General features: G+C 32.2%; 1 protein-coding gene across 1 annotated transcript in view; it reads left to right on the top strand.

The window, feature by feature from the left end:
• Positions 1–21,767, top strand: part of LOC118204705 (protein BCCIP homolog) — a 57,210-nt gene extending 35,443 nt beyond the window's left edge. The window contains exons 4-7 of the mRNA XM_085825613.1: positions 2,773–2,859; positions 11,906–12,093; positions 18,356–18,500; positions 21,543–21,767. Of these exons, the coding sequence (XP_085681739.1) occupies positions 2,773–2,859; positions 11,906–12,093; positions 18,356–18,500; positions 21,543–21,707 (585 nt within the window). The 3' untranslated portion in view covers positions 21,708–21,767. The remainder of the gene's footprint in view (positions 1–2,772; positions 2,860–11,905; positions 12,094–18,355; positions 18,501–21,542) is intronic.
• The last annotated feature ends 838 nt before the right edge of the window (positions 21,768–22,605 follow it).

Below are 22,605 nucleotides of genomic sequence, written 5' to 3'. Positions count from 1 at the left end.
TAATTCGTATCTACAAAGCGAAAGTATGTTTTGAAATCCGAAATCTGTTTATCAATTTCACGCCGCGGATTGGAAGTTGATCTGTCAGCTCTATCCTTATCTTCAGGGTCAAATAGAGTTTCTGATATATATTTATTAATATGCAACGGATCTACAAAGCGAAAGTATATTTCGAATTTCATTAAACAAAAAGTGGAATTGCTGCAAAAAATGGATAAAGGCATATCCTTTGTTTATCTTTAATGCTGCGGAGCACAATGAATTGGAAGTTGATCTATCAGCACTATGTTTATCTTCACGGCAGATGTTTTTATTTTATATGGCTTATAATTCCTTACTAAATGTAGTATTTCATGTCGATGTACTCCGTCTTTAATATGATTTAAAGCAATTATAGAACTTGAACAGCGGAACTTTGTAACTAAACAAGAAATTATGTCTGTTTAATAGAATTAAAGAGAAAGCATTATCACATGAAACGAAGCAACTTACATTGAAAGAAATGTTTAATAAAGTAAACAAATAAATATTAAGCTTTTTCTTTTTGTAAATTTTGATACCCTTTAGATCATAATTGTTCTTTATTTCATAAATTACGGTTTCATATTTTTAATTTTGTAATTTCTGCATGCCATCTTACCAGATTTAAACTGATGATCTATAATCCGGAAAAAATCGATAATCCGGAATCGCCGAAGTCCCAACGAGTCCGGATTAACGACTTTTGACTGTATGTACATTGCACCAAAAAAGGGAAAAAAAAAAAAAAAAAATGGGGCAGTTCTATATCTCTCATTCTACTGGGCTGATTGACAAAATTCAAATTGCATTCTTCATATCTCAAAAGTGAGACTTGGGCTATGTATTAAATTTATATATAGTATTGTTTTAATATAGGTATTTTGACACAAAATCTGACTTTTTTCTGAAATAACATATCAATTGTTTTCCATATTTCAATTCTACAACTCAAATTATGCCTAGATATTAAATTTTGTAATTTTTGATAAGAAATTTAAAAATTTATCCTGGCTCATTTTTTTCAGTTTACACCAAGAATAATTCACTTGGCGAATTTCTTAATTTATAGCAACCTATTTTTCTTTCCTTTTTTTTCATTTCACAGAAGTGGGGGGGGAATCGTTGTTCATACTTTCTCATAATTTTAACAAAGTGGGTAAATTTGGCATTATTATCATTTATAACAAATATGGCAAATTTCAAAATGTGCTCATATGTACACGTAAATTCACGTGTACCTTAGGAAATTTTGAATTAAAAACTCAAATTTTTTGTAGGTATGCTTAGAAATACATCTATTTTAAGATGATGGTAAAAATTTTATAGGTTATAATTCAATTTTTTTTTAATTTATAAAAATTATTTTAAAATACAAGTTTCAAGAATAAATCATAAAAAATGGGTGAATTTCATTTGGAATGAACCTAAATTTCAAAATGTGAAAGGACGAATCAAAAAAGTTTAATTTAAAAAAAAAAGAGAGAGATATTTCTAAACATATACCAAATTCAATTAACGTGGAGGAACTAAAATTCAGAGAGTTAATTTTTTAAAAACTACTCATGCGAATTTATTGAACTTCAGAGTTTGGCATGGCATGTCATTTCAGAAAAGTCCAATTTAGTGTCAAAATATTATAAAGGTGCTATGTATAAATCTAATACGTATCCTAAGTCATGCTTTCGAGACATGAAAAATGCAAGTTAAATTTCGTCAATTGCCCCAGTAGAACGGGAACTATCCCATTTTATTATTATTATTTGTGCAGTGTACATGTACTTTTCAAAAATCATATTTAAGAATTAGAGACTGCACTTTTATTTATCAATGAAATACTATTTAACACTAGCTTATAATTTGCATTTATTTAAAAATTATTTAAGTTGCTGTGAGATAGTTGTCCTGATCTTTCAGAAAAATCTCTGAATGTTTTACTTTGGTTTAGACTGAGTTAATAATGCTTATCAAACAAACCATCTGGTGTACTTAAAAGGTGATATTTTTAATGCAAAAATAACCAGAAATGTTTATCACTATTTGTAATTAGAAATTATTGCTTAAACTTTCCATACATTAAAGGCTTAGATCAGTCATGAAATTTATGAATAGCGGAAAAGCAAATGTGTTTATCTTAATTTACATTATTGCTGATGTTAAATAAAGTTTGTAAATTACTAATGCAAAGGGGTTGCATTTATAACCTCTAATGCAAAGGGGTTGCATTATTATTATTATTACCTTTATATTGTTACTAATATAAATAATCTTTGTTTTTGTAGCCTATAATTTCATTAAGATATTTTAAAGCATCCTTGAGATGTCTGCCATTTAAGAACAAATTTTGTGATCTATGCTTTTTTTTTTTTTTTTTTTTTTTTGTGTGTGTGTGTGTGTGTGTGTGTGTGTGTGTGTGTGTGTGGTGTGTGTGTGTGTGTGTGTGTGTGTGTGTGTGTGTGTGTGTGTGTGTGTGTGTGTGTGTGTGTGTGTGTGTGTGTGTGTGTGTGTGTGTGAAGCATATATTGCCCTGGATGGAATGGCGTTTCACTGAAATTGTAATATGGTAGTGGTTTACTTTTATATTCTTGACCTACGTGTAAAATATCTAACCTAAGACCTTTTGAATCATCCTTTATACTGAGTAACAACTCAGAATGGTCATGCTGCTTAGAATGATAATATATTTTACATTTTTCACATTTTCTGTGTTCATTTTTTCAACAGGGCTTATTATGTTTTAAATATTTTATGTAGGTGTCTGATGAATTTGAACATGAAGACGTAGAGGTGGATGATGTATGTTACGGAGTGTTTTCAATTGTGAATTTAACAGCAAAAAAAGTATATAATTTTTTTCTTTTATTATTTTTTAAACTTAACACCTGTAAAATTATTGTGTAGTTGAAAATAGATCAAGGTTTATATGATCTTTAGTTTTTGTAAAAATGATTTTTGGTCTTTAAAAATCCTTAATTTCTTACAAAATTGCCGAAAGATCCTTTTATTTATCTGACATTTATGTCCGTCCCCACCCCTTCTTTGCGAATTCCATTTTGAGTGTGAGTTATTATTTCTGAGGAATATTTTTAGCAATTTGTTGACACATGTGTATCTAATGAGTTATTTGAATTCATTTCTACTTTTGTTATAAACGGTACAATACTCGAGTTTTTGGACATGAGGCCATAGCTCAATCAAAATTTAAACAGTTCAAAATTATTTGATTTTCCATTTGAAAATTCATAAACAACTTTTCTCTTTTGGGGAAATGATTTCTTTTGTTATATGAGGCTACATTTGGTGATTTGTTGACATTTGGGCAATTTAAGATAAATTTGTGATAGATATTTTTTACCAACAAAATAACATTGATAAATATCATAAAAATCCTGATAATATAATAAAATGATACGAGAAATAACATTCATTTTAACCATGCCAACATTAGGCATTGACATCTGTTCTGATCAGTTCTAATCAAGGCAAGCAGTTGTAGTAGCAACAGCTAAGCTTCTGTTATAAATCATAAGGATTATGGTTTCACTTGTCATTTTAACCTAAGCCGCTTGGCATGATATTGACCAAAACCTCTGAATGAGCGAATACATGACGAAAGAAAGCATAAAAAAAAAAGAGTTGACATAAAACTAACTGTAAATAAAACTTAAATAAAATGTCAGTAATCTTCTTTAAAATTTGTGGGACTGCTATATGTACAAAATATAAATATTTTAAGAAATTTTATAATTTAATGCTAATTACTTGATAAATTTACGAAGTTTATTTTTGACTTTGTTTTATAAATTATGTTAAATATTGGACTATGTTTAATCGTAATGCATGCTACTTATAGGTATATTTCATTCTTTTAGAATGGTATTTGAAAAGTGAAGCTCAGACATACACAATTGCTGTAATTTATTCAATTCTCATTCTCTGGCAGGTCCTTAATTTTTTTCTCTGATGGTCCTTAAATGTCCTTAAAAGTACCTATTTTCCTCTGCAGAAATGCATGTGTATGAAAGTATGACTGGTGAAAGTATAATTGCCATAAAAGAGTGAATGGAACCTGGGTATTTGGAGAGATTGAAAAGAAGTTAGGCAATATTATTATTATTTTTTTTTTCCCCTAGTTTGTTGAGCAAAGAATCAGGACAACTGTTTTCAAAGTTATTAAGAGAAAAATAAACCAAGGTTCTGTAACTGTCTCAGATAGCTGGAAACCATATAATTGTGTGCAGAATGAAGGTTTTATACATCTTTCATTCAGTCATAGAGCTCACAAACTCAGTTAAATGTTTGTAGAGCTGCACTGAAACATCTGTGGTGGAGTATTTGCATTTTTCACATTTGCATGCAGTATCCACGTTTGCTGCGCTGTACTTGTGTGCATTCTCTATAGTGCAAGTGCAAAGGCTTGAATGTTTCGCATAGAGACTCTTGCATCTGTATTTCACTGTCCCTGTTTGCTTGTGGTCGATATTCGGCATAGGTTTATCATCATGTATTTAGTTCCTATTTTACCTTTTAATTTTATATTCTACCAAAGTGTTCAACTTTCCTTTATTGAACCTTCTGGCAAGCTTTGTGGCATAAACCATTGCCACATTTGGGGACACAAGAACGCTGCACTTATGCGTGGCCAAAGGAAGCTGAGTATTGAGATTCTATGGCAACAGTATCTGTGCTAACATTTCTATTATGGAGCTGCAAATCAAGAATATTTCAGTGAAAGTACTGATCACTTAGTATGTCAGTGCTGATATTGGATAATTTTTTTTCACAGCTTATTGTGAATTTTGGAGTGTAGGTAAGACTGGTTCATAGGAGTTCATTTTTTCTTCCGTATTAATATGTACGGTATTCTTTTATGTAACAAATATTCTGTATTTTTGTTGGCATGCATTTTCTTTCCAGTCTGTGTCTGTAATAGGTACAGATGTGTGATAGTTTTTCTATCTTTTTATGTTTTGTTTTATTATTAATATTTGTAATACTTATTTGTAGAAAGTTGATAATGTTATATAATGAAAATTTCACAGATAACATTGTACCTGAAAGTTCAATGACTACACATGTGTCGCATGTTTTGGTAAAATTACTGCCTTTTTAAAAAACAAATCCTTCCGTATGGTTTGTCAGATTTGAATTGCAGTTTTCCCTTTCTAACATAACTTCTGATTTAACCAAATTTAACCATGTTGTTGCTCCTGCATGACTCTGATAGACTTAATTCTCTCGATGATATGATTTTAAAACCTCCCACTACTGGAAAATATGATGCCCTAAAACAAAGATTGATTTTAGTGCATTCCAAGAGCGAAGCGTCGAAAATTTGTACTCTCTTGCAAGTTTTAGTGTTTCACGACCAGCGTCCTTCTCAGTTATCGACTCATATGCGGACTTTGCCAGATGATGCCACAGGTAAATCCTTGCTAATGTCTTTAAGGCTTGCAAGGCTTCCTAATTCCTAATAGTACACAGTCAATTTTAGCTGCTCTTGGTGAAGGTGATTTGAATAAATTGGCTGTGGTTGCTGATAAGATTGCTGGGCTTGCTTTGTGGTGACCCCTGAGCCAAGTGAATCTGCTACTGGTCATTTGGAACTCCAGGTAACGGAGCTGACTAAACAAGTAAGTGAGTAAACCTCTACCTTAGGACACATTTCTCGCAGTGCTAAGTGTAATTTTTGGCATTCATACCATTGCAGCAGGTCATGCTTACATACTAATTGTGATAAAGTGCGAACAAACAAGTTTTGCTTTTATCATGTAAATTTTGGGGAACATGCAAGGAAATGTCAGTCTTTTGTGTTCTTTTCACCAAAATAGAGACCACCAGGTGAATCGTACACTCTTGTCCAACCCCTCTTCAAAATAAAATATTTAACTGGTACTGGTGCGGATGTGTTGGTATAACCATAAAAGTATGCTCTGTGTTCTAAGCCTTCGCAGAATTTAGTTTTGTTTGCTACCAATGGAACTAAAATACCCTCATTTGGCACTAAACGCCTTACTTTAAACTTAAGCTTACCTCATACCTTAACTTGGGTATTTGTCATTGCAGATGTAAATCCACCAATTATAGGTGTAGGTTTCCTTAAGAAATATGGATTATTTGTTGATGTTGCTAATAATTGCTATATTGATTCTAAAACTAATTTATCATTCTGTGGTAAATTGTTTGGGAATTCTTTTCATTCATGCATATCTGTTCTTCTTGATGATTCTAAATTTAATAGATTACTAGCTGAATACTCCAAACTCACTAATTCTTCTTACATAACCAACAATAATCAGAATTCAACAATTTTTCATTGTATTGAGACTAAAGGTCCTCTCGTGTTCTCTAAACCTTGTCGTTTATCAGTGGATGTATTCCGAGTGGCAAGAGAAGTGTTTGAGTTCCTTATGTTAAAGAAATTATTCAGCCTTCCAAAAGCCCTTCGTACCCATGTGATGATTATCGCTCCCTGAATGCTGTGTCTATTCCTTAGCAGTATCCTGTATCGCATATTCAAGATTCTCCACAGATATTTTTTGGAAAAAATATTTTCTCAGCACTTGATTTGGCTATGGCACAACATTAAATTCCTGTTAATCACGAGGACATGCCTAAAAAAGCTGTAACCACCCAGTTTGGATTATTTGAGTTTCTTTGCCGTTTGTTTTACAAAATGCAAGTTCAAACAAATTAAAAAATTTTTCATCGAGTACTTTCTTATTTAGATTTTTGTATTCTCTACTTCGATGATTGACTTGGCTATATACTGTAACGTTAGTGGTGACAAGATCCATCCTTTCATTCCTAACCAATTACGAAAGGCAGTGTTTGATTCTCTCCATGGACTTTCTCATCAAGGTATACCATCAAGAATCTAATGTTTTGTATGGCCTTCTATGTCAAGGAATTGTGTGCTTGGACTCTTGCTTGCATTGACTGCCAAAAGTCCGAAGTCATAAGGCATACTGACAGCCCATTGCAGGTTTTTGCTGGACGCAAGTCAGTGTTTTGAATAAGTGCATTAGTCGGGCCCTTGCCACCTTCAGAAGGATACTCCAACCTTTTTACCCTTATCGAATGATTTTTCCTGATGGCCGGAAGCAGTACCTAAGAAGGATATTTCGACGGAAACTGCCATTTAAGCATTTTTTACTATTGCATATCTAGGTTTGGAGTTCCCACGACCATGAGTACTGATCAAGACAGATCCCGGTGAATTTTTCTGCCAGAAGAGTCATGCATGTTCACTACTCTCAATAAAATTCTTGGTGTTTACCGAATTCAAACTTCTCCGTACCACCCTGCAGCTAATGGATTAAATGAGAAATTCCTTCATTCACTAAAAGAAGTGCGAATGTGCCATAATAATGGGCAATGAGCCTTCCAGTTGCACTCCTCAGTCTTTGAACAACATACAAAGACGGTCTCAGAGGAACATGCTCGGAAATGGTTTATGGAATGACTGTTTGTCTCCCTTCAGAATTTTTACAACCCACTTAAGTTTCTAATTCTTCTGATCCAGTTTCGTTTTTACAGAAGTTGTGTGCGGCATTGAGAGATATCACCAGTATCTACATTAACTCATGTTAATAAGTATTTTGTACAGCAACTTTAGAATAATGTACTCACATACTTGTGAGACACGATGCAATAAAACCACCACTGATTACCCGTATGACGGACCATTTAAAGTAATAAAAATGTTTCCCTTCTTATTAAAGGAAAAGAATCTGTGATCAGCATTTATCGCTTGAAACCAGTATTTGGGTTTCAGATACTGTAGTATCAGTTCCTGTTCCTGAGCAGATTTTTACTGTAAAACCGAATGTCACTATACCTCCAGTGCAGACTACTCGCTCCAGCAGGAGAGTCAAGTTCCCTAGGTATCTCTGACCTCTTGTGCCTGTGGCAGGTGTTGGGGGGAGTACTGTGGAGTATTTGCATTTTTGACATTAGCATAGCATGCAGTACCCTGCGCATTCACTGTAGTGTGAGTATAAAGACTTGAACATTATTTCGAGAGATTCTCCTGCACTTGTATTTCACTGTTCCTGCTTGCTCATCTTCAACATTCAGCATCAGCTTATCATCATGTATTTACAGGGTTTGTAGCAGTCCTTGCAAGTGCTTATAAGTCGTATATTTGAAAATAAAATGTAAAGGCCCTTATAGGTGCTTACTTTTTCTTTAAAGCCCTTATTTTTTGCTTTTAGTGCTTTTTTTAATGAATGCGCATTTTCCCTCCGTACCAAAGCCGAAACTAAATAAACAACTTTTCTTCCTTATATGGAATGTCAGATGGTGAATCATACTCCCGGAAATAGCTTTTTCCCCTTTCTCTGCATTAACGTAACCTATGGTGCGCGCGAGAGTACAGACAGGTGCACGTCATTCTATTGGTCAAAGAATTGCGAAAACCGTAGAAAATTCTGGTACATTCGGTATTCTTTTCCTCCCACCCAAATACTACACATGTTTGAATTTCTATCAAGATTTTAATAATTTGCATTCTCGTTCCACGTGGTCAATTCATATTCGTGTTTATTTTGATCATTATGCTTATATTATGAGCATATGTATGAATATTTATAATAATATAGTTGCAGTAGCTGCTGAAGTGTAGATAAACTTCCAAAAATGGTTGTATTTTTACACAGATTAGCTTTCTAAGGAATAATATTCGGAATGGCTTAAATAAATAGAAAGTAATGGAATAGTCAAAAAATTTTTTTTTTCCAATACATTATACATTCGGAGGTTGGGAGGTTCTCCCCTTTCTCCACAAAGTCTCTAATCTTGAAGCTGCGGACTTTTTTTTTTTTTTTTGTTTGTTTGTTTGTTTGTTTGTTTGTTTGGTCATTGTCCAATCTGCATTGAATAGGACTAAATATTTTGCGGTCTACCCAACCCAAGCGGAGAATGAATCTATTCCGGAAATTTAACGCAGTCTGTTCAAAATTAGAATCAAAAGCACCCCAGATTAGTAATTCTCTTTCTTTTCTTTATTTAGTTTTTTATTCTCCGAATACCGGCAGCTGTTGATTCCAATTGCACAATATCACGTATCGAAGAATCGCCGCACGTATTGCGCCTTTTACTGTTAAAGGATGGCTGCATGAAGGAATTTCCCCGTCTCCTGATTTCAGAAATGTTCCTCTTTTTTACTTAAATTACTTTGCTTGGAATATATGTTAAGGGAAAACTGTTATGCAATGAAAATTTATAAAATGTTCAGAATTTTGATTTAAGTTAAATTATTTAAATATTAACGTGAGTGGAAAAATAAATTGCATTTATTATTAGGTGCCAAGCGAGTACAAATAATATAGCTTATTATTATTTATTTTCTCTATTTTGAACTGAAATTTCATCATTAAATCTTGTAATATAGTTTAGTTCTGCATAGTTTTTTTTTTCTCTCATTGTAAACTAATTCTTTAAATTGAACTGTCATTTAAAATAAAAGAAAAAAAAGTTAATTGTTTTCCATTGTTGAGGTAATGCTCATTCTCTTAATAAATATTGCATTGCTCATATTTTAAATTGCAAGTCTAATTTTCTTTTAAGGTTATGAAGTTGTGTATAATGTAATTAGACAGGTGCTTATTTTTTTTTTTTCTTAAAATGTGCTTGAAGTGCTTATAGGTGCTTATTTTTTTAACTAAAATGTGGCTACAAACCCTGATTTAGTGTTATATTCTACCATTTAATTTTAAAAAAGTTAACTTTACATTCTACCAGTTTTCTACCTTCCTTTAATGAACCTTCTGTCTAGGCTGGAGTTTTTTGGCATAAACCGTTGCCACTCATCTCTGCATTAAACTAACCATCCATTTCATATCTTTTGAAATCAATGTCTCAGACATTTCGTACTGTATATATTTTAACATAAATAAGAAATTCCAAAATTAGCCTTAACCTCGAGTACATATTTTTCACTGCTTGAACAAGCAATTGCTCTTTCATCTCTCTTTTGAAAGTCTACAGTAAATCAAAATTTATGCAGAAGGAAGTTGAGACCTAGCATTCTTCTCACATATGATAATTCTATGGAAGTTTTTAAGACTGTTTTTAACAACTACCGTCTGAGAATCTGGTACTACATACAAAATGTGTCTCAATTTCTTCTAAAAACTGTAATACTGATCCTATTCCTTCAAATATGACATTTGGCTTGATGCATCTCATAACCAGCCAAATCCTTCTAATGTGCCGGTTCCTTGCCGGGGTCAACACACTTCTATCTAATACTGCACCTTCATTTAGTCTTTGTGCCATCACCACTTAATTTTCACAACTATCTACACCACCAAATTCACTTTTACACAAAACTAAATTTCTTTCAAAACTTTGCAGTAACTTTTCTCCCAATCTACCATTTTGGGCACTAGTTGTAACAGTTTTGGGTTCCAAATAACTTAGTATTGTCAATGTCATAACAAGAAGGTGTTATTTATGTTAATTAAGGTGAATTATCACTGCCAGACTATCTAACCATCAGACAAACAGGCACAGAATTAAAACATTTCAAATAGATTTTACCTCGCCACTTGTAAGTGATTAAAATATACAAACCTAAAAATTTACCAGCCAATCTGGACCTACCGTAATTTCCGGAAGAAAGGCCGCATCAGCGTAAACACCGCACTTGAGAAAAATGGCGGGAAAAAAATTAAAATTACACAGAAACGCCGCAATAGATTAAATTGCGCGTGACATCGTCGTGGGCCGTATAGATGCAAAAACTCAACCTAAGTCCTGATATATGACATACCAGTTAAGAAAAATGCATGAAATGAAACCATAACTCAAAAATAAAGGTAAGAAATGTATAGCTTCTGTGCCGTTTAGAGACATTTTCAAAAATTTTCCGCTCCCTAATTAAAAACTATCCAACAAGTACTTGTACCCTAACTGATGGGATCTGTATTTGGCAGAATGCCAAGAAAAATCCATTCATGCTGAAGGGGAAATACGTCAGAGTTCGTTATTGCGAGGCAGGTGGAGTCATGTCCGCCTTTGAAAAAAATTTCAGAAAAGGCAGGGGTGGAAAGAGGATGGGTCCTGAAAGATTCATCGAATGGCAGAGGAGAGAGACTATTCAAACTGATGAGAATGTTGATTTGAAAGGGGGAAGAATGTTATTGTTCTGAGATCTCGTTTAGGATGAATAAGGCATGTAGGTCCGTTCAAGGGAAAGAACGTAAACAAAATAACGTTCGCAAAAAGCAACTGAGTGGTCTTTTGTGTGGGAACAGCACCAATCTATGCACAATGACAAGGCCATCCAAACTATGTACAATGACCATCATAGGAAATATTTTATTTTCAGTGCACCTAAATGCCGCACCCGCTGAAAATTTAAGTTTTAAACACGTAAACGCCACGGCGTTTCTTCCAGAAATTACGGTAGTTTAAACTCAAAGCGTCCTTTCAAAATGGATATAAATTTAACAGTTTGTATCTAATTTGACTAGAGACGACGAGCTTGTCTAAACCACGGCAGAAATTCAAGCACACTTTTTCAAGACAGGATCTAACCCTGATCTAGAATACTCAGTACAAAAAAAATAAGACTCTGCTTTAATCTGCAAATCACCACTCTGCGGGCAAAATTCTTACTTTCCAATCCTTAATTTCTCTCTGTCTGTTTGTAGTAAAATTGCATGCCACTCAAATCTACATATATTTGGGAATGAGCAAACCTCATGGCAAAAACAGGCAATATAAAAAGAAGTAAATTTAATAACTTTTTGTTACTAAAGTTTAAACATTAATCCCACAATGTTAATGTTAATTTTGTCAATCATCATCACTTTATGTTGGTATATTAAAAATGCTTTGTATTTTTTAATTTAAGGAAATAAATTTTTTGTAATTTTAGAATATGGAGTGTATTAGGCAAATACATTCATTGCTGTTAGACAAATGCAAGGAAGTCTGTGCTGAGAGTGACTATGGAACCTTTAAAAACATCCTTGAGGATATGGAAAAACATGTTGGCCTCATAATCAGTGAACGCCTGGTCAACATTCCAGCACAAATAGCAGTGCCACTTTATGCTGGATTAAGGTATTATTTAAGTTTCTTCTGCTGTGTATAAGTTCTATATTGGTGTGGTTAAGAATATGTAGTAAGAAGTGATTATTAACCCTTTCAAGACAGTGCACCTTTGTTTAAGACACTCCCTCAGGATGAATGGGGTTCGAAATTAATGGTACCACTAGACGGGTTTTACGTCCGAACTTAAGCTAAGCCGAACTTAAGAGGGGGAAAAATCACACACGCACACAAAATTACATTCTAATGTCATACTTTTTGGTATTATTTAGATTATTACTTATGCTATCATGTATGTTAAAATTAGCATTTAATAATCTTTTTCCTTTATTGTACATAAAAATATATTAAAAAAATTGCTTACTTTGAGAAATAATTTTCAGAAGTGCTATTCAAATTATTCTGAAGTGAGCTCAGTCTTCCACAAAATGTCTATAGGGAAATCATTAGGAATATTGCTCTCTAACTCTTTAGAAAATGAATCATCACGCTTATTCATGTCACTGATTGGCTCATTTACCATGTGAGTATATCCTTCATCTAATAAATAACACTTGCTCCCCATCGAGACTTCCCGAAGTAAAATGAAAGTACATGAAATATAAGAAATAAAAGCATAATAGAACTTCACATAGTAACCCAAAAAGCCCTGCATATTAGCAAAAAAAAAAAAAAAAAAAAAGAATTCAAAGAGATATCACAGAAACACAGATTTTTATATCACGTGGTGAGTTAAAGAGACAAACTCTTTGTCTACATTATGCTTTCCGTCCTCCCCCACACACACAACAGCTGACATCAACATTAAGCAGAATGTGATCAAAATGAAGGTCAGGATCCTAAAAACTATATTCATTTCAAAAGTTATGGACATGGGATGCCATCTAATGGTCTTTAAAATGTTCCTGGATGCCGGCTGGGAAATGGGTTTGTTTCTTGTTGGCACATATGCGTGACAGTCGGCACAAAAGGGTTAATGTTATGCCTTCCACAACTGCATCTGTGTTTCTCTGTGAACTGAAGTCATTTTCATTTTGGTATAAATATTCTGTCATTAGTCATTTGTTAGGCTGGCCTTGTTGTGCAAAAATTATTGCAACTTTCTAGCAAATCTAAATTTCTGACTGTTTTCAACATATTCAGAACACTAGTTGAAAATATGGGATCTAGTTTTGCCGAAAAGGTATTTGTTAAAAAATTGTTACTGAAATAATTAAGAACTTTTTTTTTTCTTTTAGTTGATTTTTAGTGTTACTAAGTATCTGGAAAATAAATGTCTTTAAAAATCAAACCCTGCTACAAAAAGCAGAATTTTTGGTCCCATCCCGTTTTGATACTCTTAATGTTATTATATACTGTAATAGCAAACCTATTTGACTATGGAAATTGAATGTAACAAACTGTATGGATATCATTTAATTAAAACTTTTTTGTATGTCTCATATTTTTTCCAGAATTTCTGCAAGATGTAACAAACAGACAAAAAAAATTACATACCACCCCTAATGAAAGACACCTTTATGTTGTTTTTCTTTTATCTTCACCATCACTTTTTTGTGTTCTGAACAAAGGCTATGAGAGACAAATGTTGACATTTAACTCTTAAGACAAGGATACAGTAAGCACATCTTAGGACATCATATGCTGTACACGACCATTGAACCAAAAACTTTCTTTCAGGGAGTGAAAGAAAAATCATGCATTGTCAGTGTTTTATATGGAACAGTGCACACAAGCCTCATGTGGGATTTAAACATGCACTGTGTTACTGCCAGGTTCATCTTCAGGCTGCTGACACAGGAGCAGAAGGAATGCTGCATCGAAGTCTGCCAGTGTGCTGTGGATGGCTCGTTTTTCATGTAGAGAATCATTATCGATGGCGAAATTTGGGTGTGTGGACACAGCCCTAAGACAAAGCAACAGTCTTCATTTGGCTCCCGTGGACTTCACTATTTTTCCGAAGATGAAGATCCAGCTCAAAGTTTGCCATTTTGACCCCACTGCAGACACGTTTTGAAAAGAAGACTTCTAGGACACATTCCAGCAGTGGCAGAAATGCTGGGAGTGTTGTATTGCTGTACAAGGTGACCGTTTTGAAGAAGATAGTGTGTAGCATTGGTAAATAATGTACTTTCTTTTAAACAGATCCAGTCTCAACTTGACACCATCTCATGTGGTAGTGGTTACAAAATAAATATATATGCAAACAGAGAATGTGCATCTCTTAATAATAAACAAACAAAAAAAAAGAATAGATAAGACTAAATTTCTGAATAACAGTCAGAATATTTAAGTGGCTGAGGCAACAAGAATCAGCAGTAATTTCATAAATTTTCAGGAGTTTCAAGAGTTTGAAGTTAGAACCTTCTTCAGCTGCAAAAGATGAAAATGAAGGAGAAGCCTTTGCTCACATGATACCAATTCTTCATTTTCACTCCAACTGAAAAAGATTCAAACTTTTGAAACTAGTTTTGCAAATTTATAAAAATTACTACTGATCCTTTTTACTTTAACATCTCCAATAATTGTTATTTGGCATGTTATTTTTACTTTAATTTAATATTCATATTGCTTGAATTTCTCTCTCGGCAGCAAGCAGCAGTATCCTTAAACTATTAAATGGGGCTTATGAGAAGTCCTCAGTTTGAATCCAACTTTTGCCAGCTTTTCTTAAATCAATGTTTTTAATTCCTGTAATGTTGCTTTATTTTGAGAACAAGAAAAGAATATTTGTTAAAAATAATTTTAAAGGCTGTAAAAATTTTCTTAGAAAAAGCTCTTTTTCGTTTATTTTTATACTAATTTAAAACATTTTCTCACAAATTTATTTATGGTTAATATATGTAGTATTTATCATAAATAGTTTTTAATATAAAATTATTGATACCTGGCACAATAAATTAATTATGATTTTTTTTACATTAAAACTTTGAAAGGGAAAGTGCCTTTCCATTAAGCTTTTATAAAGATTTCCCGTATATCATTTGCAACATAAATGGATCCATGTGTTGTTCTTCTGTTGTATTTTGGTTTCATCATCCCATAAAATTTAAATTGCGAGAAACCATTATTTATTCAGTATGCTTGTTACCAGTATTTTATATTTTGAATATTCGGTGATAAATATCATCCATCAGTAACAAATAAATTTTAGGAAAATGCAATAAATTGGAGCACTTAAAAAAAAATACTTGTAGTAATTCTTTTTTTAAAAAGCAGACCCTGGCAGAGGCTGGATTTAAATTGAGATCTCATATTTCTCTGCAAGTACCAATAGGCTGTTGACACTTGCTCTTTAGCGAAAAATTTAAATAATGTGAAATTTACTTAATATTTTATCCTCACCTTTTATATTTCAAATACATGCTTTTCATGTAGTTATGACATCGCTTGTGAGTTACCCATTGGATTCACATACTTTAAAATTAGCTTCCTTTCAAGTGTCAAATAAGCATGATAAAATGTATAGGTACTTGTCTGTTAGTTGGGCATAAATGATCGATCAGCTTTCGTAGTGGTCCTTATTAAGTCCTTATATTTGAAAATAAAATATAAAGGCCCTTATAGGTGCTTACTTTTTCTCTAAAGCCCTTATTTTTTTGTTTTTAGTGCTTATTTTTTGCTTTTAGTGCTTTTTTTTTTAATGAATGCGCTGCTTTTTTCTGGTACCAAAGCCGAAACTAAATAAACAACTTTTCTTCCTAATATGGAATGTCAGATGGTGAGTCATACTCCCGGAAATAGCTTTCCCCCCTTTCTCTGCATTAACATAACCTTTGGTGTGCACGAAGAGTACAGACAGGTGCCCGTCGTTCTATTGGTCAAAGAATTGCGAAAGCAGTAGAAAATTTTGTTACATTCAGCATTCTTTTCCTCCCCAAATACTACACACGTTTGAATTTCTATAAACATCTTAAAAATTTGCATTCTCGTTTTGCTTAGTCAGTTCATATTCGTGTTTATTATGATCGTTATGCTTATATTATGAGCATATGTATGAATGTTTATAATAACATAGTTGCAGTAACTGCTGAAGTATAGTAAACTTCCAAAAATGGTTGTGTTTTAACACAGATTAACTTTCTAAGGAATAATATTCGGAATGGCTTAAATAAAGTAATCGAATAGTCAAAATAATTTCATTTTTTTGGCCAATATATTATACAGTATGAAGATTGGGAGGTCTCCGCTTTCTCCGTAAAATCTGGAATATTGAAACTGTTACAGTTCGCTGCAAAACAAGCAACGGACTTTTTTGGGGGGGGTCACCTTTCAATCTGGATTGAATAGGACTAAAAGTTCTGCGGTCTACCAACGCAAGCGAAGAATGATTCTATTCCGGAAATTTAACGCCGTCTGTTGAAAATTAGAATGAAAAACAGCCCAGTTATTTAGTTCTTTATTCTCCCAATACCGGTAGTTGTTGATTCCGATTGCGTAATATCACGTAGGGAAGAATTACGGGGCACGTATTGTGCAATAAAGTTTGCGATATTTGCAGAGATAATTAATTTTGATGTTCAGTCCGAGATTTGTTTATGAACACTTAAAAGAGTTATACTGTGCTTGCTAAGCAGAATATTTTTTAGTTCCATTGGTTTTTCTTTTTATATGATGCACATATTGAAATGTCAAAAGCATTTATTTAGCGGAAAAATCTAAAGAGAGGCTACAGTTTCCCCCCCCCCCTCCGCTCCTTCAAGTTAAGCTCGACTGTCCGAATATTCACCAATTTCCAAGTAAGCGGGTTAGTTAAGTTTTTACTGTTAAAGATGACTGCATGAAGCAAATTTCTGTCTTCTGATTTCAGACATGTCCCTCTTTTTTACTTAAATTACTTTCCTTGCAATATCTGTTAAGAGAAAACTGATATACAATGAAAATTTAGAAAATGTTCAGAATTTAGATTTAAATTATTTAAATATCAATATAAGTGGAAAAATAAATTGTATTTGTTATTAGGTTCCAAGCGAATACAATAAATATGCCTTATTATTACTTATTTTTTCTATTTTGAACTGAAATTTCATCATTAAATCTTGTAATATAGTTTAGTTCTTCATAGTTCTTTTTCCCTCTCATTGTAAACTAGTTCTGTAAATTGAACTATCATTTAAAATTAAAAACAAAACAAAAAAAAAAAAAAAAAAAAGTAATTATTTTCCATGGTTGAGGTAATGCTTATTCTCTCTTAATAAGTACTTCATTTCTCATAATTTAAATTACAAGTCTAATTTTTAAGGTTATGCAGTTGTGTATGATGTAATTAGACAGGTGCTTATTTTTTTAATTAAAATGTGGCTGTGAACCCTGTCAATTCATTCATATCTACCAGTGATGGCAAGAGATTAAAAATTATTAATTAATAACCCTTTAAAAACATGAACAATGCAGCATGATATGTTAGTTGTGCCATCAGGTTGTTGGGAGGAACCAGCTGTCAAACCATTTCTCAACAGTATTTCATATCATCATCACTGCTGTATTCTGAACTATGCAAATATTTCTTAGTTTTCAAAACGAAAGTAAAATAATGTAAAGTCAGTATGATCAAAAATTGGAATTGAAATGCCCACCTACTGAAATTATTCTGGAAAGTCTGAGCCATGTATACTGACCTTATTGTACAACACTTTTCTGCTCAATTTGCCACAGTGTTTTACCTTTATATTTCATCAAAATTCTGTCAACAAATTAGCATAATAAATATCTCTTACGATGATATGTGGTATATAATCAATAAACAGTTATTTCATTTCATCCCCTAAAATATTGCCTAAAATCTTCTTGGGAGATTCTGAGGGGTTTTCTGGATTTTGAGCATCTTGAAATAGGCAGATTCATCATATTTCTACACTATCCTATGTTGTTTTGTTTCTGAGTCACAATAACAAAGTTTATCTCACAATCCACATTACAGTCTGATCAAAAATAATTTTACAAGTTTGTTTTTCCCTATCTAAACATAATAGCATACTTTTTAATAGTGAACTAGGATATCACCATAGTTTGCAAACTTGTAATCATGAATATTTTTCAATATTCTGTCTTTTTTTATTAAAAAACTTGTTAAGGATTGATATTTACGTAATGATATTCAAATTGCATCAGAATAACATTAAAATCAGTTTGGCATTCTCTCGAAAACACTTAATATTGCAACATGAAAACCATTTAGCTTTTAAGAAGTAGTGCAACATGAAAACCAATTCTGTTATTAGATGTTCATGATTAATTTTACAATTCTCATGGAATATTTTTTTTTTTTTTTTAGCCATGATATTAAAAAATACAAAGCACTAGGACAACCATTTGATTTTGCTTATTATATCATAATAAGTAAACTTATTGTATATGACAGTGGCCCAGTGGAAGACCGGGTGCATTATGCAAATCCTGAAGAAGAAATTATTGCTGAGGTATGTATAAATTGTTTTATTTTCAAAAAGTTTGAATCACAAACCAAAATATTAATTATTTTACAAATTATCCTATTGAAATTTATTCTACAACTAGCTTTAGCTGTTAGGTGAGTTTAGGTGTCTATAATCTGCTTCAAATGTACTGTACAATGTTGGTAATTTTGCTCGACTAATTAATCGATTAATTAAAATGAGCATTGCAGTAGAAAGTACAATATGCCTTATTTTATAGTTAAGTTTTCATCCTGTTTAATATATTGTTGCTGAACTTAAGTAATGCAATAATTCACATATAAAGTGCATCCAGTAATGCTGGTGTTGCTTCCAAGAAATAAAGTTCATGCCATATAAAGAAATGCTGAATTGTTTGTTATGTATTACAACAGGGCTGCCACACTCCTGGAAAACTGGGTAATGTCAGGGAACGTCGTAATCCGTAAAAAGTGAATTTCACGTCAACGTTGGATAGATATGTTGAAATTATCCCCCATTGCCATTTTGTAAATAAACAATAACTTTTATTTCAGAATTTATCTTTAATACTTTTTAAAACAATAAAGCTGCTATCATGATATAATTTTATCATAATAATTGGTGGAAAAATTCCAATGTTTAAAAATTCATACATTGCATTGAAAAACCAATGAATTTCATTTCCAATTTTGTTTATTACTTAGATGGAATGTAGTGTAAGTATTCAATTTCTGTTGTAATTGTATATCTTTATAGCATGTAAAATTAATTTTTAAGTTTTCCTTTTAATTAATTATATTTGTACTGACATTTTATTATAAATATATTTCAGTAACTGCAAATATTTCAGATGTGCTAACTATCACTTCTGGTATTAATAACTCTTTTCATGTAATTAAAGAGAGAATTTATATGAACTTAACTAATTTTGTAATACACTTGATGATTGCTGAGTAGAATGGTGGTTTAGTATGCAAATATTGTATAGCAAGTTCTCTTAGTTTGACAAAAACGTAATTAAGTTATTGAGGGTAACAACTCCTATTATAGTTATAATAGTAATGCTTTGGGGATTTTTACACATATATATAACACATAAATTTGCCAATTACATAAGACTTATAATACTATATGTATACACACACACATATAGTATTATAAGTCTTATGTAATTGGCAAATTTATGTGTTTTTAAGTGGTACCATTATTAATTTACCCTCTGCACAGCCAACGTTCACTATGCAGATAGACTGGAATTTTTTTAAAACACACCCAGAAAAGTTAGGGAATTTCTTTCTCCTGCTTGAGTGGCAACCCTGTTACAAATTTTCAGAAATTTCATTGGTTACAAAATCTTTTCATTTTGATGTCTGGTTTTAGTAGTATGTATAATATCTAGTATTGTGTAACTTAAGAACAATTGATGATAAACATTTCATCTTGTAAACTTAAAGATGTAAACAACTATAATACTACAAATATATCTTCTGCTTCTTATTATTTTCTGTCTTGGCGAGAAATTTTATTTCTCTTAATTTGCTTCATTGTAACAGTATCGTAGATAATCTGTTGTGTATGATATTGGTAAAACTATTATTCAACAATAAGTGCTTAAATTTTCTTTAGAAGTTAAAAATTAGGGATTGGGAACTGTGCTGCATATTGTCAACTATACTTAGCCCTTCTTATTCTGTGCTATACCTTAATATGTTTGATAAAATGTACGAGACACTCTCATTTCAGTATGCTCCCTCTGTCTGGTTTTTTTTTTTTTTTTTTAAAGATAAAATTATTCTGCATGTGTTATTTCTGCTTTATAAAGACTATGTTTTACTGTATCATTCTTGCTTTTACTATTGTGAAATCATATAGATAAGTTGGTACATCCATGGGAGCAGCAATTTATGTTGGGTTATAAAAATATAAGTTTACAGAAAATTAAAATATATTTAAGATAAACTTTATTATTTCTTTTTTGTTTGTAACAAATAAGGAATTCACATGCACTGTGTACCATAAGTATGCTTTTGTATATTTGTAATATAATAAAGATAGTTTTCAGATACGTTCTCAGCCATAGTTTCTTTAGGATTTTTTCAGAAAATATAAATTATCTTCATTCCTCGTCGAATGTTTAAAGACTGTTTCTCTGCCATATTAAATTCTGAGAATCATGGCTTTTCAGTTGGAATGTCAAATTCATTCTTCTGTCTTCTCATTTATTAAATTGTGTTAAAAGTTTCTTTTTCATTCATTATTCTTGCAGTCTCAAGAACATTACTGACTGCATTTTGTTTAAATTCTGAATCTTCATTTTCTAAATAATAGTCACTTCCTTTACCTCATTGTTGAAGAAAGAACAGCAATTTCTTGTAATTTTGGTTCCAACGTTGAGTAAAATCTATCATTTTAAAAATGAAAGAGATGAAAAAATGAGACTTATTGTTGAATGTTGGGCACTAGATTGGATTGGATTATTATTTTAATTTATTATGGCAAAGAACACGAGGGCTATCTGCCTAAAGGAAGGGATGCCTTCGTGGAGGACTTTCTAAGAGAAACTGGCTCGTATATACATTACGCATGGGGAAAACCACGAAAATGCCCATGCAGCCAGCCCGTTTGCAGGATTCGAACCTCAGTGTTCAGAGTCTTTACCACTCGGCCGCTGATGGGCGTTGGCACTAGATATCAACACCTGATTGATAAATAATAGACATTGCAGACTGCCCTGCTATTTGAAGACAAAAAGGTAGCTGCTGGTATCTCAACTGATTACTGAATATAATGCAAATCCAAGTGTATATCAGCACACTTTATCGAATTCTGTTGAATATGGTGTGACGACATCATTTGCATTATTGAAGCGTCATCTGCAAAACTTAAATTTAAAATGTTATAGTAAATATACATTAAAAACTGAAGGATCTTACAAATTGTAAAAGTAGGAATATTTATTATGTCTCGGGCATCTCTATGGGTTATGGTATATTGTGTTATTTGAAAACATTTTAATATTTCATATGCATCTAAATTAATAGGTTTTAATATATCTAATTATTGCAGTCAGCAGTGATGTCATTTGATTACCCAGTTTCCAATGAAAACGATTCTGGTGCATGGACAGATGAGGGAAATGAAGGTCGTCGAAAACGAAGAGTGATGCTCATACCTGCTTCTAAATATGATGAAATGTATTTGAAAATGGTTTCAGAAATTTCTCAAGCATAATTCTAAATTTTCGTGACTGTGTATTATTTATGTAATAAATTGTTTTCAAACATGCTGAAATCCTGTATTTCTTTAATTCTCTGATATATTGTATTTCTCATTCATCAAGTTACAAGTCTGAATATATTACAAACTTTTCGGCCCCCTTCAATTTTCTACACACTTTGTTATTTTTATGGGTATGGCGAACTTCTGGATGTATCAAACATTGAGGATATCTTAGACTAATTTTTTTTAAAAATTTTTAGACTTTTCCAGAATTTTTGTTACTAACTCTTAAATACAACCATATGAAAATCATGAACAATATGAAATCACCTTTAAGCCTTTATCTTTCTCCTGCCTTTCTTTGCAGTCTAAATAAAAGACAATACAAGGCACAATTAAAACTTTAAGTTTCAGACATATTTTTCTTCATCCCTTCTCTCTCTCAGTTGTGATTTATTTGCACTATGCAGCCTAAAACTGGTTATAGGAAATTTTTTGATTGCATGTGCTTATCCCGCTTAATGGTTAATCGAGCCCTGCATGTAGCTTAGAAAATTAGTACACAACATGCATACATTAGAAGATCCTACTGTGCCGTACATTGAAACAGAGTTTGAATCAGTTCTTTGAGTTTTAGGGATGATGCATATTTGTAATTCAGGGGTGATTGTGGTCTCAATATAGTTCAGAATTCTGGATTTTTTAGATTTAATAAAGTTCAAAAACTAAATAAAGCTCAATGAGAGATCAAACTTCTTATATGAGTAAACTGGGTTTGCTCAATTTGTCTTTCGCAGAAAAGTTATTTCATTGTTTGTATTCTACAAAAAATGAAAAAAAAAAAAGTTTTACTGATATATTCAGGCTGAAAGAAGATGGAAAACAAAAATCTCCAGTCTTGGCAAAACTG

Source organism: Stegodyphus dumicola, chromosome 10 (genome assembly GCF_044657685.1).
Source record: "Stegodyphus dumicola isolate Sdum_Otavi_A_Nest chromosome 10, ASM4465768v1".
Classification (NCBI taxonomy): Eukaryota; Metazoa; Arthropoda; class Arachnida; order Araneae; family Eresidae; genus Stegodyphus; species Stegodyphus dumicola.
This window is presented reverse-complemented; position numbering and strand designations above follow the sequence as displayed.